The sequence below is a fragment of the Corythoichthys intestinalis genome, chromosome 1, assembly GCF_030265065.1.
Source record: "Corythoichthys intestinalis isolate RoL2023-P3 chromosome 1, ASM3026506v1, whole genome shotgun sequence".
Classification (NCBI taxonomy): Eukaryota; Metazoa; Chordata; class Actinopteri; order Syngnathiformes; family Syngnathidae; genus Corythoichthys; species Corythoichthys intestinalis.
This window is the reverse complement of record NC_080395.1, coordinates 47,988,113-48,006,733: the sequence shown is the minus strand read 5'-3', so window position 1 is coordinate 48,006,733 and position 18,621 is coordinate 47,988,113. Positions and strand designations below refer to the sequence as shown.

The 18,621-nt window shown below is 40.0% G+C and overlaps 1 protein-coding gene across 5 annotated transcripts in view; it reads left to right on the top strand.

The window, feature by feature from the left end:
* Positions 1 to 18,621, top strand: part of sox6 (SRY-box transcription factor 6) — a 202,737-nt gene that overhangs the window by 87,851 nt on the left and 96,265 nt on the right. For all 5 annotated transcript variants that reach the window (XM_057820051.1, XM_057820286.1, XM_057820200.1 and 2 more), the window contains one exon: positions 6,014 to 6,103. In XM_057820051.1, coding sequence (XP_057676034.1) covers positions 6,014 to 6,103 — 90 coding nt within the window. The remainder of the gene's footprint in view (positions 1 to 6,013; positions 6,104 to 18,621) is intronic.

The window sequence follows — 18,621 nt, the reverse complement described above, 5'->3', positions numbered from 1 at the left end:
TTTTTCTTTCATTTAGCTGAAGCCGGCCGCCCTCTATAGTCAACGAGAGGAGATGCTGCTTAGTATGGAACGCCAGGCTGCAAATCCTTCGGAATATCCCCCACGGACTGTTATCCTTGACTTGTGGCTAATTTCTTTCTAGATAGTCCTCTCCTCTCTGCCAGTAGCTTTTTAGCTCAGCAAACACTCAAAGGCGAGTATCATCTTTCTCCCAGGAGAACGGTGTACACGGAGAGGCTCGGAATGCGGCGGCAGACAGTTGAAACCATTTCATTGCTGACAACACACTGTAATCAAACACCCATTGGCAGCGTGTTGTAACAAACCATTTTGTCAGGCTTTTTTCAAACATAGTGTTGTGTTACGTCAACAAACTTTCTTATCATTTTTTTTTTTTTTTTGAAATCAAATAAAGGAACACCTTTGAACTCAATACCAGAAGAAGAACAAAGAAGAACCGCTTCAGAATCATAAATTAGCATTATTTTTTTGTTTGAAAGAGCGACAGAATATCTCATTTTAGCATAATACATTGACCAAATCTACCAAGTGAAAGATATGACTCCCTATTTTTATTCTAGCGTAGTCATCAGTTGAACATTTTCTGGATTTGTATCAGCTTTTCACAAAAGCTGGTGGAAATGACCTTTTTGGGAAAAGGACATTACCTAACAGAACAGCACTTTGACGCTAATATTTTTACTGCTAATATCTGAACAATGGTTTACAGTTTGGAATGCATTTTGATTGCAAAATAATCCCATATTAGCAATTCAGACACGCGTTGTCCGTGATGTAACTTGCCTAAATGCACGCCATTTGCTGTTCACATAGCGACAGTCAGACTTGCGATGGTTAAATACACTGTATATCTGAGTTGTACTCAATTGTAAATGTCAAATTCTTCATTCAACTACCGCAAGACACGTGCTACTAAATCGACACATATACTGTACTTAAACTGCACAAGAGCAAATTGTTTCAACCACGACGATTTCAATTCACTCATCCATGTCCCGTGTTGAAGGGTCGAATTTACACAAAACAGATGATACTGAAGTACAAAAAATAGCACATAACTGAGTTTTAGGAGTGATTTAGCCCATTCATCAGCTCCAGAAACTTTGTATATCACTAATACCTTTGGAAAAAAATGTACAGAATTATGTACAAAATACGTCCCTGGGAGCATACCGGGAATAAGACCTGGGAAAAGGCTTGCTTGTTACAACAGACTCACCGCTGTTCCAGTGATTGAGTCTGGCGACCGTCTGGCGGACAAAATTCCCAGGGTGGAGCAAGCCACAGTAAACAGACAGCGGAGTGGACCAATCAGCGACGGGCAGACGTGACCGTGGTAAAGCGACAAGCAACTAATGCGAGCGGAGAATGGAGAAATTTATTCAATATGGCTAGCACGAGACAGACTGTTGTCAATGATTTGTGTCGATGTGTTTTTGGTAATTTAAAACTGATTTTACCGCAGATTGGAACATATTCTCGGCTCTCCTGTTCGCCATCTGTGTTGTCGTGGAGACGACTTCCGACGCGCAAGAGTGACGTTGCTCGATAAGAACACGTCACGCAAGTAATCGAATCTGATTGGACACATGATTTCGTTCGCCTCGAGAGGCCATTAAGGAGATGGGTCCCAGACTATTCTCACAGTGTTTGAAAAATACAGGGAGAATAGTCAGGCGGTGCCAGGCAACGAAAAGGCATAAAAATCCGTCTTTGGTACTGAATGAGTTAACTCACTGGCCGCCAATGATGGCGATAGACCATCCATTCAAACTGGGAGGACTGACAATGATTGATCTCTTAAAATTGCTGGGTGTCCACCCAACGGATTCAATCATTTAGTGGGTTATTCTTTTGGCTTTGCAAACATTGTAGAAATTTCACACAGCAGACATCGTTGTTTGTTTCAATAGCTAGTGTCTGCCTGCCTGGCTGCGAGGGCTTATTATCCCTGAACAAGGGGTTTGCAGGCTAAGTAGCTGCTGTTTGCAAGGTGGTAGTACCCTAGATGTGGGTTGTAGGCTTACCCAAGATGGCAATTTTTGGTATTTTGATGAGTGATAAAAGGCATGGATTGGATGGAAATTGTTTGATAATGATCGGTGGCTGATTGATAACGCATTCCTTGTTAAGAAATTCATGGATATTGTTACGTCCCAAGAACGGCTCGCGAAGGGCGTAACATAAAACGAGCCACACAAATTCACAAGTGGCACAAAATTATTTACACAGTCAAACTCGCAATGAACAATATAAACAAAATGTGGATGAAGGGCGGCTTCAGGGTAAGCCCAGGCCAAAACAACAAACAAAAGGAGTCTACACTTGAACCCCACCCGCTAACTAAACTTTGATCGTGTAAAAGGAACAAAGAAAAGACAGCCACTAACCTATCTTCTTACACTAAACAAAACAGGAGAAAACGATCCAATAACGAATAAACACAAAAGACCTCACCGAAAAAGCGAGAGTGTATCAAAGTAGCGATCAAACGCACACGAGAGTGAATGGCGAGCAAACAGCTGGCGAGGAGGACCGCGGCAGAATGCTGTCAAATGCGACCTCCCAGAGGGTTGACAGCAGCAGGTTTAAGAAGCTTGGCGCCTTTCTTCGTGGCCAATCAGCGGCGGCGACGTCGTCGGTCCATTCAGTGTCAATCAGTTTTCATCATAGTGGGAGGGGAAGCAGCCAGCTGGCAGAGGTGACGATCAGCTGACTGGAGGCTTCTCAAAATAAAACGGCCAGGGCCGTCACACTCCCCACCTTAAAAACAAACATATACTGCATAATACCTGGGCATAAGGGCCTGACGTTACAGGGGCGCAAGCCCAGGAAAGTGCATCAGTGATCACATTGTCAGTACCCTTTTTGTGACGAATGTCCAGGTTGAAGTCTTGGACAAAAAAGGGTACTGACAATGCACTTTCCCGGTCTTGCGCCCCTGTAACGTAGGGCCCTTATGCCCAGGTATTACGCAGGGCTGTCACAGATGTACTGATATTTAAGCGTAAAAGAGTAGAAATAAACTTTTTTTAAAAGACGAAAGATAGGAATCTAATCTTTATTATTGTAAGTTCTATGTTCGTGTCGCCATAGAACACGATATTCTGTGGTGCTTTATAGAAGGGCATGTCTTGTGGCATAGTTGGCAGTGAAGGAGTTAATAATATGACCTATGACAACAAAAATTGGACTAACTTATAAAATAGCTGGGGAACCTATTTGTAAATAAACAAAACAAAACAAATGCGGTGAACAGAGGCAACTTAAGAGCTATATAGTAATATTCTGTCAGTGGTAGTACATAAAACTGGAAAATGTCTATCTCTATGTATAAAAGTTACTTTGTTATTATGACAGGGAAGAAGGAGGACTGTAGTTTCTTATCTTTTTGGTGTTAGGTGTCGCCCACATCAATAAGATCACACAAATGGTCCACAGGAAGATGATAGTTGTGATGGAAGATACTCTAAACATTGAATTTGGCAGATGACTTCACTTTCAAAGTGCCACTTGGAAACTGAAGAAGTCTCAGGGAAAAAAAAGGTTAAGGGCAATTTTCCAGCAATACAGCACCAGCCCCATAGGGGACAATGCGACCCAGACAGGCTTAGCGGTCCAAAAAGCGTTCCCCATCTCAATGGGAGCACGTCTTGGACACAGACTCCTGTAGTTTTGTCTTGTATGTTGCTATCTGTGCTCGCCGCAGAGCGGAGGAGGTTCGTGCCAGGCGAGGGTCCACAGGGAGCGCTGGAATCGCTGGGGCTGGAGGAAGTTGGTCCAGGTCCAGTGGGGTGATGTGGGCTTGGTGACGAGCCAAGCTGTCTAGTGCGGCGATGCTGGGAAAATGTAAATAAGCGCCTGATAAGGGCTATTGTTTTCATTCCATTCTCATCCCAGCTGAATGGTCTGCTCCCGGGCTACAGAGCATTTTATCGGCAAAGGGGGAGGAAAGGCAACGTGCAGAGAGTTAGGAGCCCCCATAAGAAAATAAAAATAAACACACAAGAATCTCTTGTCGGAATTAATTCCGCTCAATGTGATGTCCTTCTGTTGGGAGAGAAAAGAAATTGTACACAAATGTTTTGTTACTCAGTCGCTTGGCAATCAAAGAGAGTTTGGACTATTTGTCAGACATAATTCAAAATGAATATAATAGAATTCAGTGTCAAGGCAGCAATTATTTTATCAATACCAAGCATCGGCATTTATAATTGCTCCAGAGAAAACAGACAGGCATTTCAGAAACTGAAATAGCATTCTTTTAATTAATTTAAATTCTTGGGTTAAAAATGCACGTCTGTTTACTTCACACACAAAAAAGTGAGTCTGAATTCATTGGGCAGCCTGTTTTGTTGACAATGTGCAAACACTGAAAGGTGTTTGGGACTTTTTTTATTGACTAATCCCAGCCCATTATTCAGTCCTTCCAGGTGGAAGGCAGGGAGGACAGCGGCGCATTCCAGCTGCAGTCTTTCCTGTCGGAACGCTTGGCAGGTCGGCTCTGGAGAAGTGAGGGAGTGGTGCTTCTCCTGGGAGGGAGGGCAAGGACTGGAGTAGAATGGAAGCTGGCACCACATTATCTCTACCAGTTGGTGCATTCCTTAATGATCAAGCGCTAGAGCGGCATCTGCCATGAAAGTGTGTGTACGTCCAGGGAAAAACACTGGCATATGTGTTCTTCCTGACATACGTTGACTGTTTAATCCTTTTCCATGCTTTGGGATAAAATAATTCGAGGGGCTTTTGTTAGTTGTAGCGGACTTGAGGTGAGCCAAGCCGCCTTTTGATAGCTGTGATCTTAGTGCCACACAGGAAGTCAAAAAACGCGCAAATACACATTGCCTTTTTACTCTCTCACTCGCAGGGTCAAGGGGACATACTGTGAGTTGGGAATTGGAAAGTCAATAAAGCAGAAATAATGTTATAATGACCCTGAGCTGAAGATGTCCTGTCGACCCCATCGCATTGGAGGAAGTTGACAATCAAACAAAATGGCCACTCTGCTTGATCTCGGAGAATGTCCTCCTTAAACAAGCCAACAGCAACACTCGCCCCCTGTTACTCCCCAGTCCCTCTGAAGTTTGTGTGTTGTCAAAGGTGGCAAATAGTGTCGGCTCGCCTAGAGCAGAGCTAAAGAATTACAAAACAACAAATAAAAGGATAAACCGGGGGAGAAAGGAATCGATTATTTCGTGCAGTGTGGTCATTGTGCTTTCAATGTGTGATTGACACCAAGGATGGTGAAAAGAAAGGCTAAATCACACATTTGAATTAAAAGGGGTCTGTTGTCACTAGATTTTGGGAGGGTAATTACGAGAAGGATTGCTTGAAAAGGTTTTTCTAATTTGATAGTTAAGAAAAGAAGAGTATTTTTGTCTGTCAAACTGTCAATATGTTTCGTTCACATTCATGCCATTACAAAATAGGAACTGAACCTGAATTGGCTGCCATTGATGGCGATAGACATCCAATCCACTTGATCACTGCCAGCCTTGCCAGTTCAAATTGATTGGCCTTCTGTCTATAAGTTTGAAGGCATTCGACTTGGAATGGCGCAAAATGAAATTGCATAAAAATTAAATAAAAGAAATTTGCGTCTTTGGTGCAATTAAAGCCTCGAAAGCGTTTGTGAGCATGAAGCCTCAAGGTGAAAGATTGCGTCCGCTGCTTGCGTTTCATGAGAGCAAGTTGACCTCCAAGCGGTGCTGGGATGGCCGAGGTCCGGGTCAGCTGGCCTGGTGTGTTCTTTATCAGCTATCCCAGCGACAGCGTGGCAGATTGCTACCATTCCTCCCCTGATTCATTGTCAGCTGGACAAATGTTAATTGTTTTCATCATTGGCAGCCATATCCACACACTGACCAACCTAGTCTCAGTCCTTGCCTTCCAATAATGTCTGCCTGCTTCCTTGCTCAGCTCTTTTCTGACTTGTTTTCCAAGAAATGTCCTAAATTTGTTCCATTGTTTGAAGTATTATCTTTATTTACAGATTCATCCTGCATGGAGAAACTACTCTCTAAAGACTGGAAAGAGAAGATGGAGAGGCTCAACACAAGCGATCTTCTAGCCGATGTAAAAGGTACCGCGAACGTATACAAATATCACAATCCGTCTGTCATTCCTATCGGTTTCTGCGTAATCTCAGAAACAAGCTTTTACTTTGTAAGAAGACAAAGGCCTTTGGCTGCACTCTTCATTGCAATCACCCCCATTTATCTTTTGTTGGAATGTCCAACCCTCTTCAAAGTGCAGCCTCTTTAATTCTGGACTATTTACACACATTCATAGTCTCAAAATATCGCGGTGCAGTTGTCCCTTTCCATAGCCGCTCGGCTGCATTTCATGCTGAGCAATTTCGCCACCCAGGTAAGTTCTGAACCTGGCGTGTGCTTGATGTAAACAGAGCAGGAGCAATGCCACTTAGGGGAGAGGCGCACAATCGTCTCCTCACTGAGTCTGCATCGGAGTGGAATGTCTCCACTCTGACAGTGAACGCCCCGTGCCGTGTGCAGCACAGCAAAGCACAAATCAGTACTCCCTGAAAAAAGTTGTTTATGATAAGGTGAAGGTGGGCCGTGGATGGGTTGGGCAGGACTGCTTCTTAGTTCTTAGCACCGACTGTTACCGAGTACTCTTGAGTGTTTATACAGCACAGGAAAGCACAATACCAGCTGGCTGATAACAGCGGGCTGTCACCAGCTCTTCATCTACTCCTTCATGATTTCTTTCAGCAAAACAAAAACAAAATCATCCTCACGGCAGTTTGCTTCCATTTTTTTTCAAATGACTTTTCAAATATAGATTTTTCTGAATCAAGCTTTGAGAAGAGGGAATTCTCTGAAAGTCAACTAAATCGCACAGGTACTCAATTGATTGTGCTTGCTGTTGTTTACTGTGCTCTATGAGAAGTGACAGGACCAGTGTCACAAAGGCTTTAAGTCCAAATTAACTTTTCCCCTCAGTAGTAATCATCAAATTTGTTGATGTCGTTCACTTTGAAGTGGCCATCTCGAGCTTGATGAAGAGGTGGACCCCCCCGTTGCGCCATTACATTGAGGCTCCTGGCCGGCAACTATCAGATGGTCAGAAAATAGTGGTGTTGCCAATTTTTCATAAATTTTCAAAATAAGGATCAGAAGCCAGCTGATTTGAATTGAGAAGTGATGCAAAGGACTTTTGTAAGGCAATCATGCCTCAAGGCTTTTTTTGGTGGCCATTTTCTCTTATTTCATAATTTTGAATTTCCACAAATTTTTTAGCAGTTTCTTTGTCAAGACCTATCTGGTTTCAAATATCTGCAGTTTTGGGAATCTCACCAAAAGCGCATTAAGGACAGCCAAATGTCTTTTTAATAGTAAGGGTTTTGCTTTTTTTCAGGCATACGGTATCATTCTACAGCACGTAACAATGTTACCTTAAGTTGATTTGTGATATCTATACACTTTGTACACAATCTAATATAGACTTGTCTTTGCACCATGGCTACCTCAAACGGCTCGAAATAGGGCTCTTTAAGAAACTCTCCTCTTTCTTTCTACTTACTCAAGATGTTTGGTTTACTTTCATTTTAGAGTGAAGCCATTTCTGACAAAACACGTCATCATATGGAAGTGTGTAAGTGAAAACTCTCCCTTGCATCAAAAACTAAATTTTATATGTATATAAATTATTTGATTAAAAAGGCTTCCTTGAGCGTTTTTCACACTTGAAGTCTGCCCAAGCGCTAAGTGTTAGCTAAGCTGTAGCATTACATGCAAACTTGTTTTAAGGGGAAAGGGAGGTGGGGTGCGGAGGAGGGGAGTGTTGCAGCACATCTTAGAGCAGAGGAGAAGGTAGGGGAAAGAGGCGGAGGGAGGTACCTCTGAGCGTTTCAACAGTCCCAAACGGCAGATAGGAGACACTTGGCGATTTCGCAAAGATACTGTATTTTTCGGACTATACGTCGCACCTGAGTATAAGTCGCACCAGCCAAAAAATGTGCAATAAAAAAGGAAAAAAACATATATAAGCCACACCGGAATATAAGTCGCATTTTTTGGGGGAAATTTATTTGATAGAATCCAGCACCAAGAACAGGCATGTCATCTTGAAAGGCAATTTAGAATACAACAGAGAACAACAGACTGAATAGGTGTACGGTATGCTAACATTACATGACGCGAGAAGTCCGGCCTAAAAAATCCAGCCCGACCCGACCAACCCAAGCCCGATCAATTAACTTGATTTGCTTGACGAGCACCAAAACCCCCAAAATTTTATGTTTTATTTGTAGGCACGAGCCCGGAAAACCCCCCGAAATTCTATGTTTTATTTATAAGGACTCAGGAGAAGGAGGAAATGCGGGGATGCGATGCGTGATTGAGTTTTGTGTGATCACGTTTGTGACGATGCCAGTGCATATATGCATAATGATAACAAATTAAAGCCTGTCTTTTGTAACGAATTTTCCCAGTTAAACAAGACTGTATGATGGATATTCAATAAACATTTATATCTTTTATATTTGCATGTCTGTTCTAACAGGCGGATAGTGGTTTTGACATTTATTTTAATCTCCTGGAGTTTTCTCAATGTTTAAATAGTCTATATATTTTTATGATCATTATGAATGCATTTACACAACGAAATAAAGCTGAAAAAGTTTGTTAAATATATTTTTCGTATGAGACCAAAGCGCCACATTCGTTTACATTCAGCAAAGCCGACACAGGTTTCCGTATAGCAACTTCAACAATCAATTTGATTCCTTTCCATATCCCACTTCAATCGCAGTTGTTTGCTTTTCAATTCTCCTGACTTTAGTTTGTTTTTCACTCCTATAGCTGCTCCATATCAAAAAGGAAATACCAGGATGCTTGCGTAGGACGCCAGGGCACGGGAGGGGAAGATTGAAAAGAGAGCGGGGCCACTATGTTCACGTGCGCAGGCATGCACAGCGCCTTCTCTGTTTTATCCAAATTATTTATTTTATTTAACATCCATACATCATTTTAGTATAAATATATGAATATATATTCATTTTTAAAAAAGTTAGCGAGAGAGAAGTCGGCCCGACCCGACCGTAAATAATCACTAATAAGTGGCTCCAGAGTATAAGACAGCCAAACTATGAAAATTTTTTTTATCATCAATGGGGTTGGGACCTTCATTTGTGTTGCATTGGATAAGGTGTGTCCAATACGTGTTGCCTGTACTATATATATGGTGTCTAACACTCAGGTGACTTGAAGTTCTGCTCTGAGACCCCCGATTTGGCCAAATTTCAAAATTGTCCTATATGCATGTGTGATAGATCATTGGAAATCTTAACCTCAATTTTCTGGGGGAAGAAAATTTCAAAATTGTCCTATATGCATGTGTGATACAGTGGGGCAAATAAGTATTTAGTCAACCACTAATTGTGCAAGTTCTCCCTCTTGAAAATATTAGAGAAGCCCTTTAATTGTCAACATGGGTAAACCTCAACCATGAGAGACAGAATGTGAAACCCCCCCCCCAGAAAATCACATTGTTTGATTTTTAAAGAATTAATTTGCAAATCATGGTGGAAAATAAGTATTTGGTCAATACCAAAAGTTCATCTCAATACTTTGTTATGTACCCTTTGTTGGCAATAACGGAGGCCAAACGTTTTCTGTAACTCTTCACAAGCTTTTCACACACTGTTGCTGGTATTTTGGCCCATTCCTCCATGCAGAGCAGTGATATTTTGGGGCTGTCATTGGGCAACACGGACTTTCAACTCCCTCCATAGATTTTTTATGGGGTTGAGATCTGGAGACTGGCTAAGCCACTCCAGGACCTTGAAATGCTTCTTACAAAGCCACTCCTTTGTTGCCCTGGCTGTGTGTTTGGGATCATTGTCATGCTGAAAGACCCAGCCGCGTCTCATCTTCAATGCCCTTGCTGATGGAAGGAGATTTTCACTCAAAATCTCTCGATACATGGCCCCATTCATTCTTTCCTTTACACAGATCAGTCATCCTGGTCCCTTTGCAGAAAAACAGCTCCAAAGCACAATGTTTCCACCCCCATGCTTCACAGTGGGTATGGTGCAATTCAGTATTCTTTTTCCTCCAAACACGAGAACCTGTGTTTCTACCAAAAAGTTCTATTTTGGTTTCATCTGACCATAACACATTCTCCCAGTCCTCTTCTGGATCATCCAAATGGTCTCTTGCGAACCGCAGATGGGCCTGGGTGTGTACTTTCTTCAGCAGGTGGACATGTCTGGCAGTGCAAGATTTGAGTCCCTGGCGGCGCATTGTGCTACCTATAGTAGCCTTTGTTAATGTGGTCCCACCTCTCTGTAGGTCAATCACTAGGTCCCCCCGTGTGGTTCTGGGATTTTTGCTCACCGTTCTTGTTTTCATTTTGACGCCACGGGGTGAGGACGGAGTTGAAAGTCCATGTTGCCCAACGACAGCCCCAAAACATCACTGTTCTAGAGGACATCTGCATGGAGGAACGGGCCAAAATACCAGCAACAGTGTGTGAAAAGCTTGTGAAGAGTTACAGAAAACGTTTGACCTCCGTTATTGCCAACAAAGGGTACATAACAAAGTATTGAGATTAGCTTTTGGTATTGACCAAATACTTATTTTCCACCATAATTTGCAAATAAATTCTTTAAAAATCAAACAATGTGATTTTCTGTTTTTTTTTTTTTTTTCCACATTCTGTCTCTCATGGTTGAGGTTTACCCATGTTGACAATTACAGGCCTCTCTAATATTTTCAAGTGGGAGAACTTGCACAATTAGTGGTTGACTAAATACTTATTTGCCCCACTGTACATTATTGGAAATCTCAATCTCAATTTTCTGGGGGAAGAAAATTTCAAAATTGCCCTATATGCATGTGTGATACATCAGTGGAAATCTTAATCTCAATTTTCTGGGGGAAGAAAAATTTTGAACATGAGGGCATTAAAAAATAAATAAATAAATAAATAAATAAATAAACAGCAAAACCCTAACTGGAGGCGAGAGCACGCAAGAGCAGAAAAATAAAGACGCCATGATTTTATTATATTATCGCGTACTTACCTTGTTTCGATCCAAAAACTCCATGTATCATTGAGTGCCAACACACAGATGTGAATGGCCACAGCCTGATTTTAGGGGGATTTTATGGGTTAAACATGGTCCTATAACAAGGGTCGTCATGCAGAAATCGCAGTCATCAAGGAGTGGTCAAGATGTTCTTTTTCATATATTTACCGTTTTAAACATTTTTTTTTCTTCCAATTTTTAGTTGTCTGGATCAATTATTTAACATCTAACATATTGGGGAAAATGCGACAGTAACAAAAAAAATACAGTTAATTGATAGTTATGAGGTAGATATCCGTGATTTTTTTTACAGACGCCATTTTTTTCATTGTGAAGTAATTTGTTTGAAAGTTTAAAATATGCGAGTGAATAATTTTTCAAAGGCGTTTTTTTTTTGTTTTTTTTTTAAACAAAATATTAGACATCATTTAATGATTCCAAGCTAAAAATGACAGACATTTTGATTAATAAATACAATTACTTAGGTTCTTTTTATGGCTGGGTTGAAACAAAAGCAGTTGCGTGACGTCTGTAAACGGGGGTTTCCAGGGTAAAAGCGAAAAATTAAAAATAGTTCGGGGGCTTAATGCACCATGAATCTGGTATGGCAGCCTAAAGACATATTGTTCTATCAAACACAACAGTTCTTTACTAGTAGGCTTAAAATACAGCAGTTTATTTTAAAGAGGAGTGCAAGAGCAGAAACTGCTTTTTCAGTCTTGTCTGTGTTTTCCGCCATATATATGTGTATATATATATATATATATATATATATATATATATATATATATATATATATTTTTTTATTATTATTTTTTTTTAACCTTGTTTCAATGTATCAATCCTGAAACGTTTTACACACCTTGCACGTTATTATCATTAGTGCACCATGTGAAATAGTTTGGTAAGTTTGCCTTTCAAAACTCATTTGGTAAATTAGAGACAGAGCATTCCCACCGTTTGATCAATAGCAACCAGAAGATTACTTGATGGTCTGTAAACAGCCTGAATATACACATTACAGCTTGTGCGCGCCAATGAGTTATAGAGCCAGTCCGTGCACCTCGGTTCTTAATAGAAATGTTTCTGCTATCACAGTGGCAGACTTAGATTTTTAATTAGTGTGCCATTTCATATGTCTGTAGACATTTCAAAGGGCTGCTTTGTGCCCCCGCTTACAAATGTCTCGCTCTCTCTCTCTCTCCACGTTTGAAGTCAGCCTCATGTAAATACGGGCAATTAAAAAGAAGCCCAGGGTTGGAGACTCACAAGGTCCGCCTAATTAAAACACAAACAAAGGTGCCAAGTAGAAAACACCTTCTGATTAAGATCTTAAGTGTTATGATGAATTTGATGTGCCATTCATTGTTTGGTTAAAAAGCAGTGCAATGATGAATAAAAGAGAATGTGTAATAAAGGCTGACATACACTCATTACTGGCTGTGTGGCCTTGGATCAGCCGTGTTAATCGCTCACCATTTACTACTCCAATTATAGTCAGCAGGCAACCTTTTGTTATTGCTCTGTCTTTGTAATTGTTTTACAGTTGAGAGAAAATAATTTCATTTCACAATACGTCTGACACAGATTGACTCTTGATCTTTATTTTCCACCCTTGAAAAGACATCCTTAAACTCGCTTTGTGTTGGAACACGCCTCAAATACCTCGTCCTCTTGAGGTGATCACACATGTCAAGTAAACAAATAGTTTGAAAAACAATCACATCCAAGCCAACAGGACATTTAGAAAAGATAATTCAAATCACAGTATGTTAAGAGCAAGTTGATTTGAGGCCAAAGATACAAAATTGTACATGTTTATAGGGTTAAAGAGTTCAGATAGTTGACTGTAAATGCTCACATGTTGTTCGTAGTATCAACAGCAAAAAACATTGTATGGCGCATTCTTGAGGGATTTCTTTTCAGGAGTCAATTCATCAGCACTATTTGTTTTCATACCTGAGCTTAGCTGTCAGTCTAAAAGCACCACGAAGAGGGAGATGAAATCTCCTGAACAAAACCACAGAGCAAAAAAACCAAGGTTGGCTGGAAAGACTCCAAACCGCAGCGAATACAAGATAAGAAAGAAGAATAGAAGAGACAGATCTTCAGTGGACATGTTTACTGTAACTCATCTGGTTATCAAAATACATCTTCGAACCCAATACATACACGAGGACAATGTGATGCACTTTACTGAGGCCAATCAGATCATAGTGGGTGGCATTCACGTTAACAACCTGTTCTCACAAGAAGTAGTGCAAACAGCAAATCACTGTCATTTGTAGACACCTTTAATTACATATTATAAGTTCTTTTATTAGAATGGGTTTTCTTCATCACTGGATTCATTGCACAATTACAAAAATTTGCAAATCCAATAGTAAACCCTTCTGATATACAGTGCATCATAAAAGTGAGTACACCCCTCACATTTCTGCAGATTTGTTTAAGTATATCTTTTCACGGGACAACACTGACAAAATGACACTTTGTCACAATGAAAAGTAGTCTGTGTGCAGCTTATATAATCGAGTTATTTTATTTTCCCCTCAAAATAACACAAAATATAGCCATTAATATGTAAACCCCTGGCAACAAAAGTGAGTACATCACTTAGAAACTACGTACATCCCTAAATGTCCAGATTGAGTACTGCTTGTCATTTTCCTTTCAAAATGTCATGCGACTCGTTACAGGAGGTACAAGCAGTACTCAATTGGACATATAGGGATGTACGTTGTTTCTAAGGGGTATACTCACTTTTGTTGCCAGGGGTTTAGATATTAATGGCTATATTTTGAGTTATTTTGAGGGGAAAATAAAATAACTATTATATGAGTTGCACACAGACTATTCATTGTGTGAAAGTGTCATCTTGTGTGTGTTGTCCCATGAAAAGATATACTTAAATATCTGCAGAAATGCAAGCGGTGTACTCACTTTTGTGATACACTGTATATTTTATCTACAAGTGTATCTGCAGGTTCACAACCGCCAAATGGAATGCTTTGATGAAATCAAGGCCTCTCATTCATATTATCTGACCGCTACGTGTTTTGGTGATTAATTTAAAATTGGTAAAAAAAACACTATGATCGATAGAAGGTTTTCCATGCCTACTTGTGGATTTCATCAGACACTGAATCAATTGGGATTCCATTTCCCAACCAAGCAAATCCAAACAATTCAGATGCAAAAACTCATTGAAAATGAAGGTGTTATTTCAGAAACCAATAGGTGCAATACACATTTTAATGTTGGTCGCGTCATCTCCTATTGAGAAAACCCAGAGCCTAAAAGAATTTATGTCATCATGCACTAGACTCTTAAAACTCCTTCACTGCCATTGACGACCACAGATATAAAATATCCTTGGTAACTGGGAAAGAATAAATGTTTGGAATTGTGGAATTTACATCAACTTTTTATTAAAAAAAAAAAAAAAAAAAAAAAAAAAAAATCTCATTTTTTACAATACAAATATCAAGATGTCTACTTTTGCCTTTGAACTCTTCACTCTTGTTCAACTGCATTACAACTACACTTTTCAAACAGTCCAATGTCATTAGCCTCTAATTTAATAATCAATTTGATAAGAGCATTATTATTTAAATAAAAAATAAAAATAAAAGCTGATATGAGGAAATTTATCCAATTAGATTGTACCCGATGCAGTGGTGAGTAGTGGACAAATACTCAAACTTGCACCAACAAGCAACACACCCTTACCCACAAATACAGTAATATGCAGTGTTATTGCAGATAATGTTGCTCTGTGCTGCTTGCATTGCTATGTGCGGTGGCTTTGAGCCTGCAACTCAACAGGGCTGTTTACGTTTCCCTGCCGAGTGCCAGTTTCCAGGAGGGTGGCTGGGGGGCAGAAAAGAGAAAAAGCAAAATGCTCATGAATGTACTCAAAGTGAAGGAAAATATCTAGTTACTAAATTGGAACACAAGCTGTATTCATTCTCTTGGAATTTGCAAAAGCGGGAGGGGAAAAAAAGCTTAACATTGTACACTGCCGTTCAAATGTGCAGACCCAAATCTTCACCAGCAAAATTGGGGCTCTCACACTGTCACAATCAATTTAGGAATGGTGTCTACATGACAGTGGTCGGGCGCGAACTGGCGGCCCTGTGGCCAGCAGATAAGTGCAAGCGCTTTAGGAAGAGAACACAGGGCAGGGCGAGACTGATTAGATTCTAGCCCAACTCTACCTGTGCTGAACTGACTGTTAACACAGGGATTTGTCACACAACTGGCTTAACATAAATAAAATACTCTCAATTTGAATATATCAAAACACAATAAGTATTTTCGTAACCCGGCAAAGTGCACAGGACCGCAGTAAAGTAAGCCTCCTAAACGACTACAATAAATCAACACCTCACATATAATATTTGCACAAACAAACAAACAGCACAAAACCGTATCTGTCCACTTGCTCACGTCCAAAATGCCTCCGTTAGCATTTTGTGCAAAACACCTCAGTCAAGTGTTTGCCCTGTGCACTCAGGTGAAATATGAGCCACACTAAATCATTATTCCTCGGGCCACAGTCACCAGATGAATGTAGTGGAGTGTTGCTGTGTGTGTTTTTTTTCTCCTCTAATGAATTGCGGAATTTAACTTGTGGCAATGTGAATACAAAAGTAAGCGCTTATGTTTTGCTGGCGTTTGTTTTGCGGCTCTCTTACAGTGTTTATGACTGAGGATGGTATATCAAATATAAGTGACATTTCCACCCAACAAACACAATATAAACTAAAATTCTGTGTTTTGACCTGTGGCAGCATATACAAAATATTTTGGATAAAATAAAGGTTAGTTCCATTTCACGGTTAAAAGAAGATATGACACCAAATACTGTAAAGCCAAGAGGAGTGGCAAGAGGTACAATAGCCAAACAGATCGAATCATGTGAGTCGGTTTGATGGAAGGGACACTTATTTATACTGAAACCGCCATTATAAACGCACTGTATTGTTGAAATAAAAACATGATCTTGCGTCTGTTCAGTCAAAGCAATTACATCCTTGATCCTTGACTGACGGACACAATCTTACCTGAATACATTACCAACAGAATAACATCAGTATTGACACTGTAGCCAATCTTCAAGAACAATGACCTGAAAGTTATTCAAATAAGTCTCTAGCTCAGTCTAATGTAACAAGGACTGTACATTAGGTCCTTATGATCACAACCAATGAAAAGAATGAGGAAACATTCAAATCTTTATTTTTCTCACAGATTTTTCTGTTAAACTCGTTGATCACTGGCTCATAGTCTTTATTGCTTTGTTCACGGCAAACCTTGAAAACTGTTTATTTTATATTCTAAAAGGCACAAGGGTCAAAATCTAGTGCGGATAAGTGGTATATAAAATGGTTCGATAGAAGAATAGAGGGGTCAGAATCAACATAATTAAATGGATAGCAAATAATCTTTATTAGGTAATGTTTTTTGTTCAGTGCTGCGGTCTCTTCTTTGTCAAATTGCATCCTAAATAATGAACACCTCAACACCAGCAAACAAGTTTCTGTTTCTCTTGCCTATGAATTTAAGGGCCATTGGCATTCATTGGAGTGGTAATGTTTAGGTCGAGTATCTATCGACTTAGATGAAGTGTCCTACCTTGTCAGGTGTCACGGACAGTCACTGAAGTGTTGGAGCTTTCATATTAACATAATTAAACTTGAGCGTGTGGCTTCCTCTATCATCAAAATATTAGTCTCCATCAGTGTACAGCTGAGCAGCGCAAAATGAAGTGGGCTGTTATTAATAAACACTTGAAGTTGCAATCGAAAGATTCGAGAGCATCTGTTGGGGCCCCTTAAATGATTTTAGTTCAATAAAATAACCCCCAAATTATGATGTATATGTGGTTCTACCCTCTTGATGTATGAAGTCGTTATGATATCACTCAAGTGCAAACACTTTGGAAGTGGTTGAAACTAAGAGGGTCAGACCTCACCATGCTCATATAGTAAAGAGATTTTGCACAAAAATATGTTGCAGGAATTTTTCCATTTCTTGTCTTTAACTGGTAAATTCTCCTTTCAGATCATAGATTGATGATTGGTCATTGAGAATCATACTGAGATTGGTTCATCTGCTAAAGCGCGACTGCTTTACTTCTATGTCAATCAAAATACTGTATAAACCCAATAGCAAGGAAGGAAGGATGGACTAACAGCAATTTCTTTTATAACGAGGATGCGATGTACCGACAGTATCTTTGAGATCCCTCAGTCGATTGCAATCGATGTATTAAGCACTTCTACTCTGCAGTTTTCTGAGGAAGATTAATTTGATGTATTTAAAGTCCTTTTAGAAGTTTCTCCATTTGTTCTTTATTTGCTTCTGACAAACAATGGACAAAGAGTCAGGTGTCCTGTGACTTCACATGACAAATACACATCCCTTTGTTCATAGAACATGTGAAGACACCTTTATGATAATGACCAACAGCAGGCAAGGCCTCCAGCGAATGAATGTTCTGAGTGCTGTAGAAGCTGTACGCAATCATAGCTTTGAGATATATTTGAACTTAAAGGTAGTCCCCGGGTTACGATGTATCCTACTTATGTGATTTCAACTTTATGCCGGAGTCTCGTCCGTCATTTTGTCTCAAGGTTTTTTTTTTAATAGTCAATTTGAGATATGGGGGTATTTAGGAGTACTTAATGTGTATATGACACCAGAACGCATGCTTATTTCATATTACACGCGGTGTTTTATGCTCCTAAATGAAATGAGCCACTTGGATGTGTGTGGAAGCGATTGATACATTTATTCAAATTTTTGAATTCCACTCCATGAAAATGAGTGACTTCCGGCCAGAGTCTCAGATTGAGGAAGAAGGTGAATGTGATGTCAGCGGATGAGATCATCTTCACTATATAGCCATACTATTGTATGCACAAGGACTGCAGATTCAGCTGATTTTGCGGATTCATTCATTTATTTTTCACGTCACGCCAGCTCAATTTGCTGCAGGCTTTTGTTGCAACACTAGAGAGAGTGGTATGAGCCTTTTTGGGTTTCCAAAAGATCCTGTTCACTGTGACGAATGGGCAAAACAAGTCTGACAATCGAGGAACTAGGGATGTGAATCGAGGACTGGTTCCTATGGAGAACCAGTTCCGTGTGTTTCAATTACATGTAATCGTTTGGCAGTTTATCTGACGATTACCATACAGATTCCAACCAGCACGAATTACATCACGATATTTTCACATGTTACGCACACTCGGACAAGCATGTAAGACTGCATAATTATTCCAGAGAGCTCATTCACCAAGTATAATCTGGAGAGTTATTGCTAAGTGGTTTTGCATTGATTTTCACAAGCCAAGTCATTATTCATGAGACTAGTACTTAAAGAAATTGTGATTTTTTCCCCCCAAAAGTCTATTAATGGGTCTATCGTATTCTTCGTCGCATAGTCTGTAAGAAAAATAAACCATATATGCATCTGAAATAATCCTAAACAAATCTTATTAGCAATTTTAAGAATCATTTAGGTCGGTAGTCAA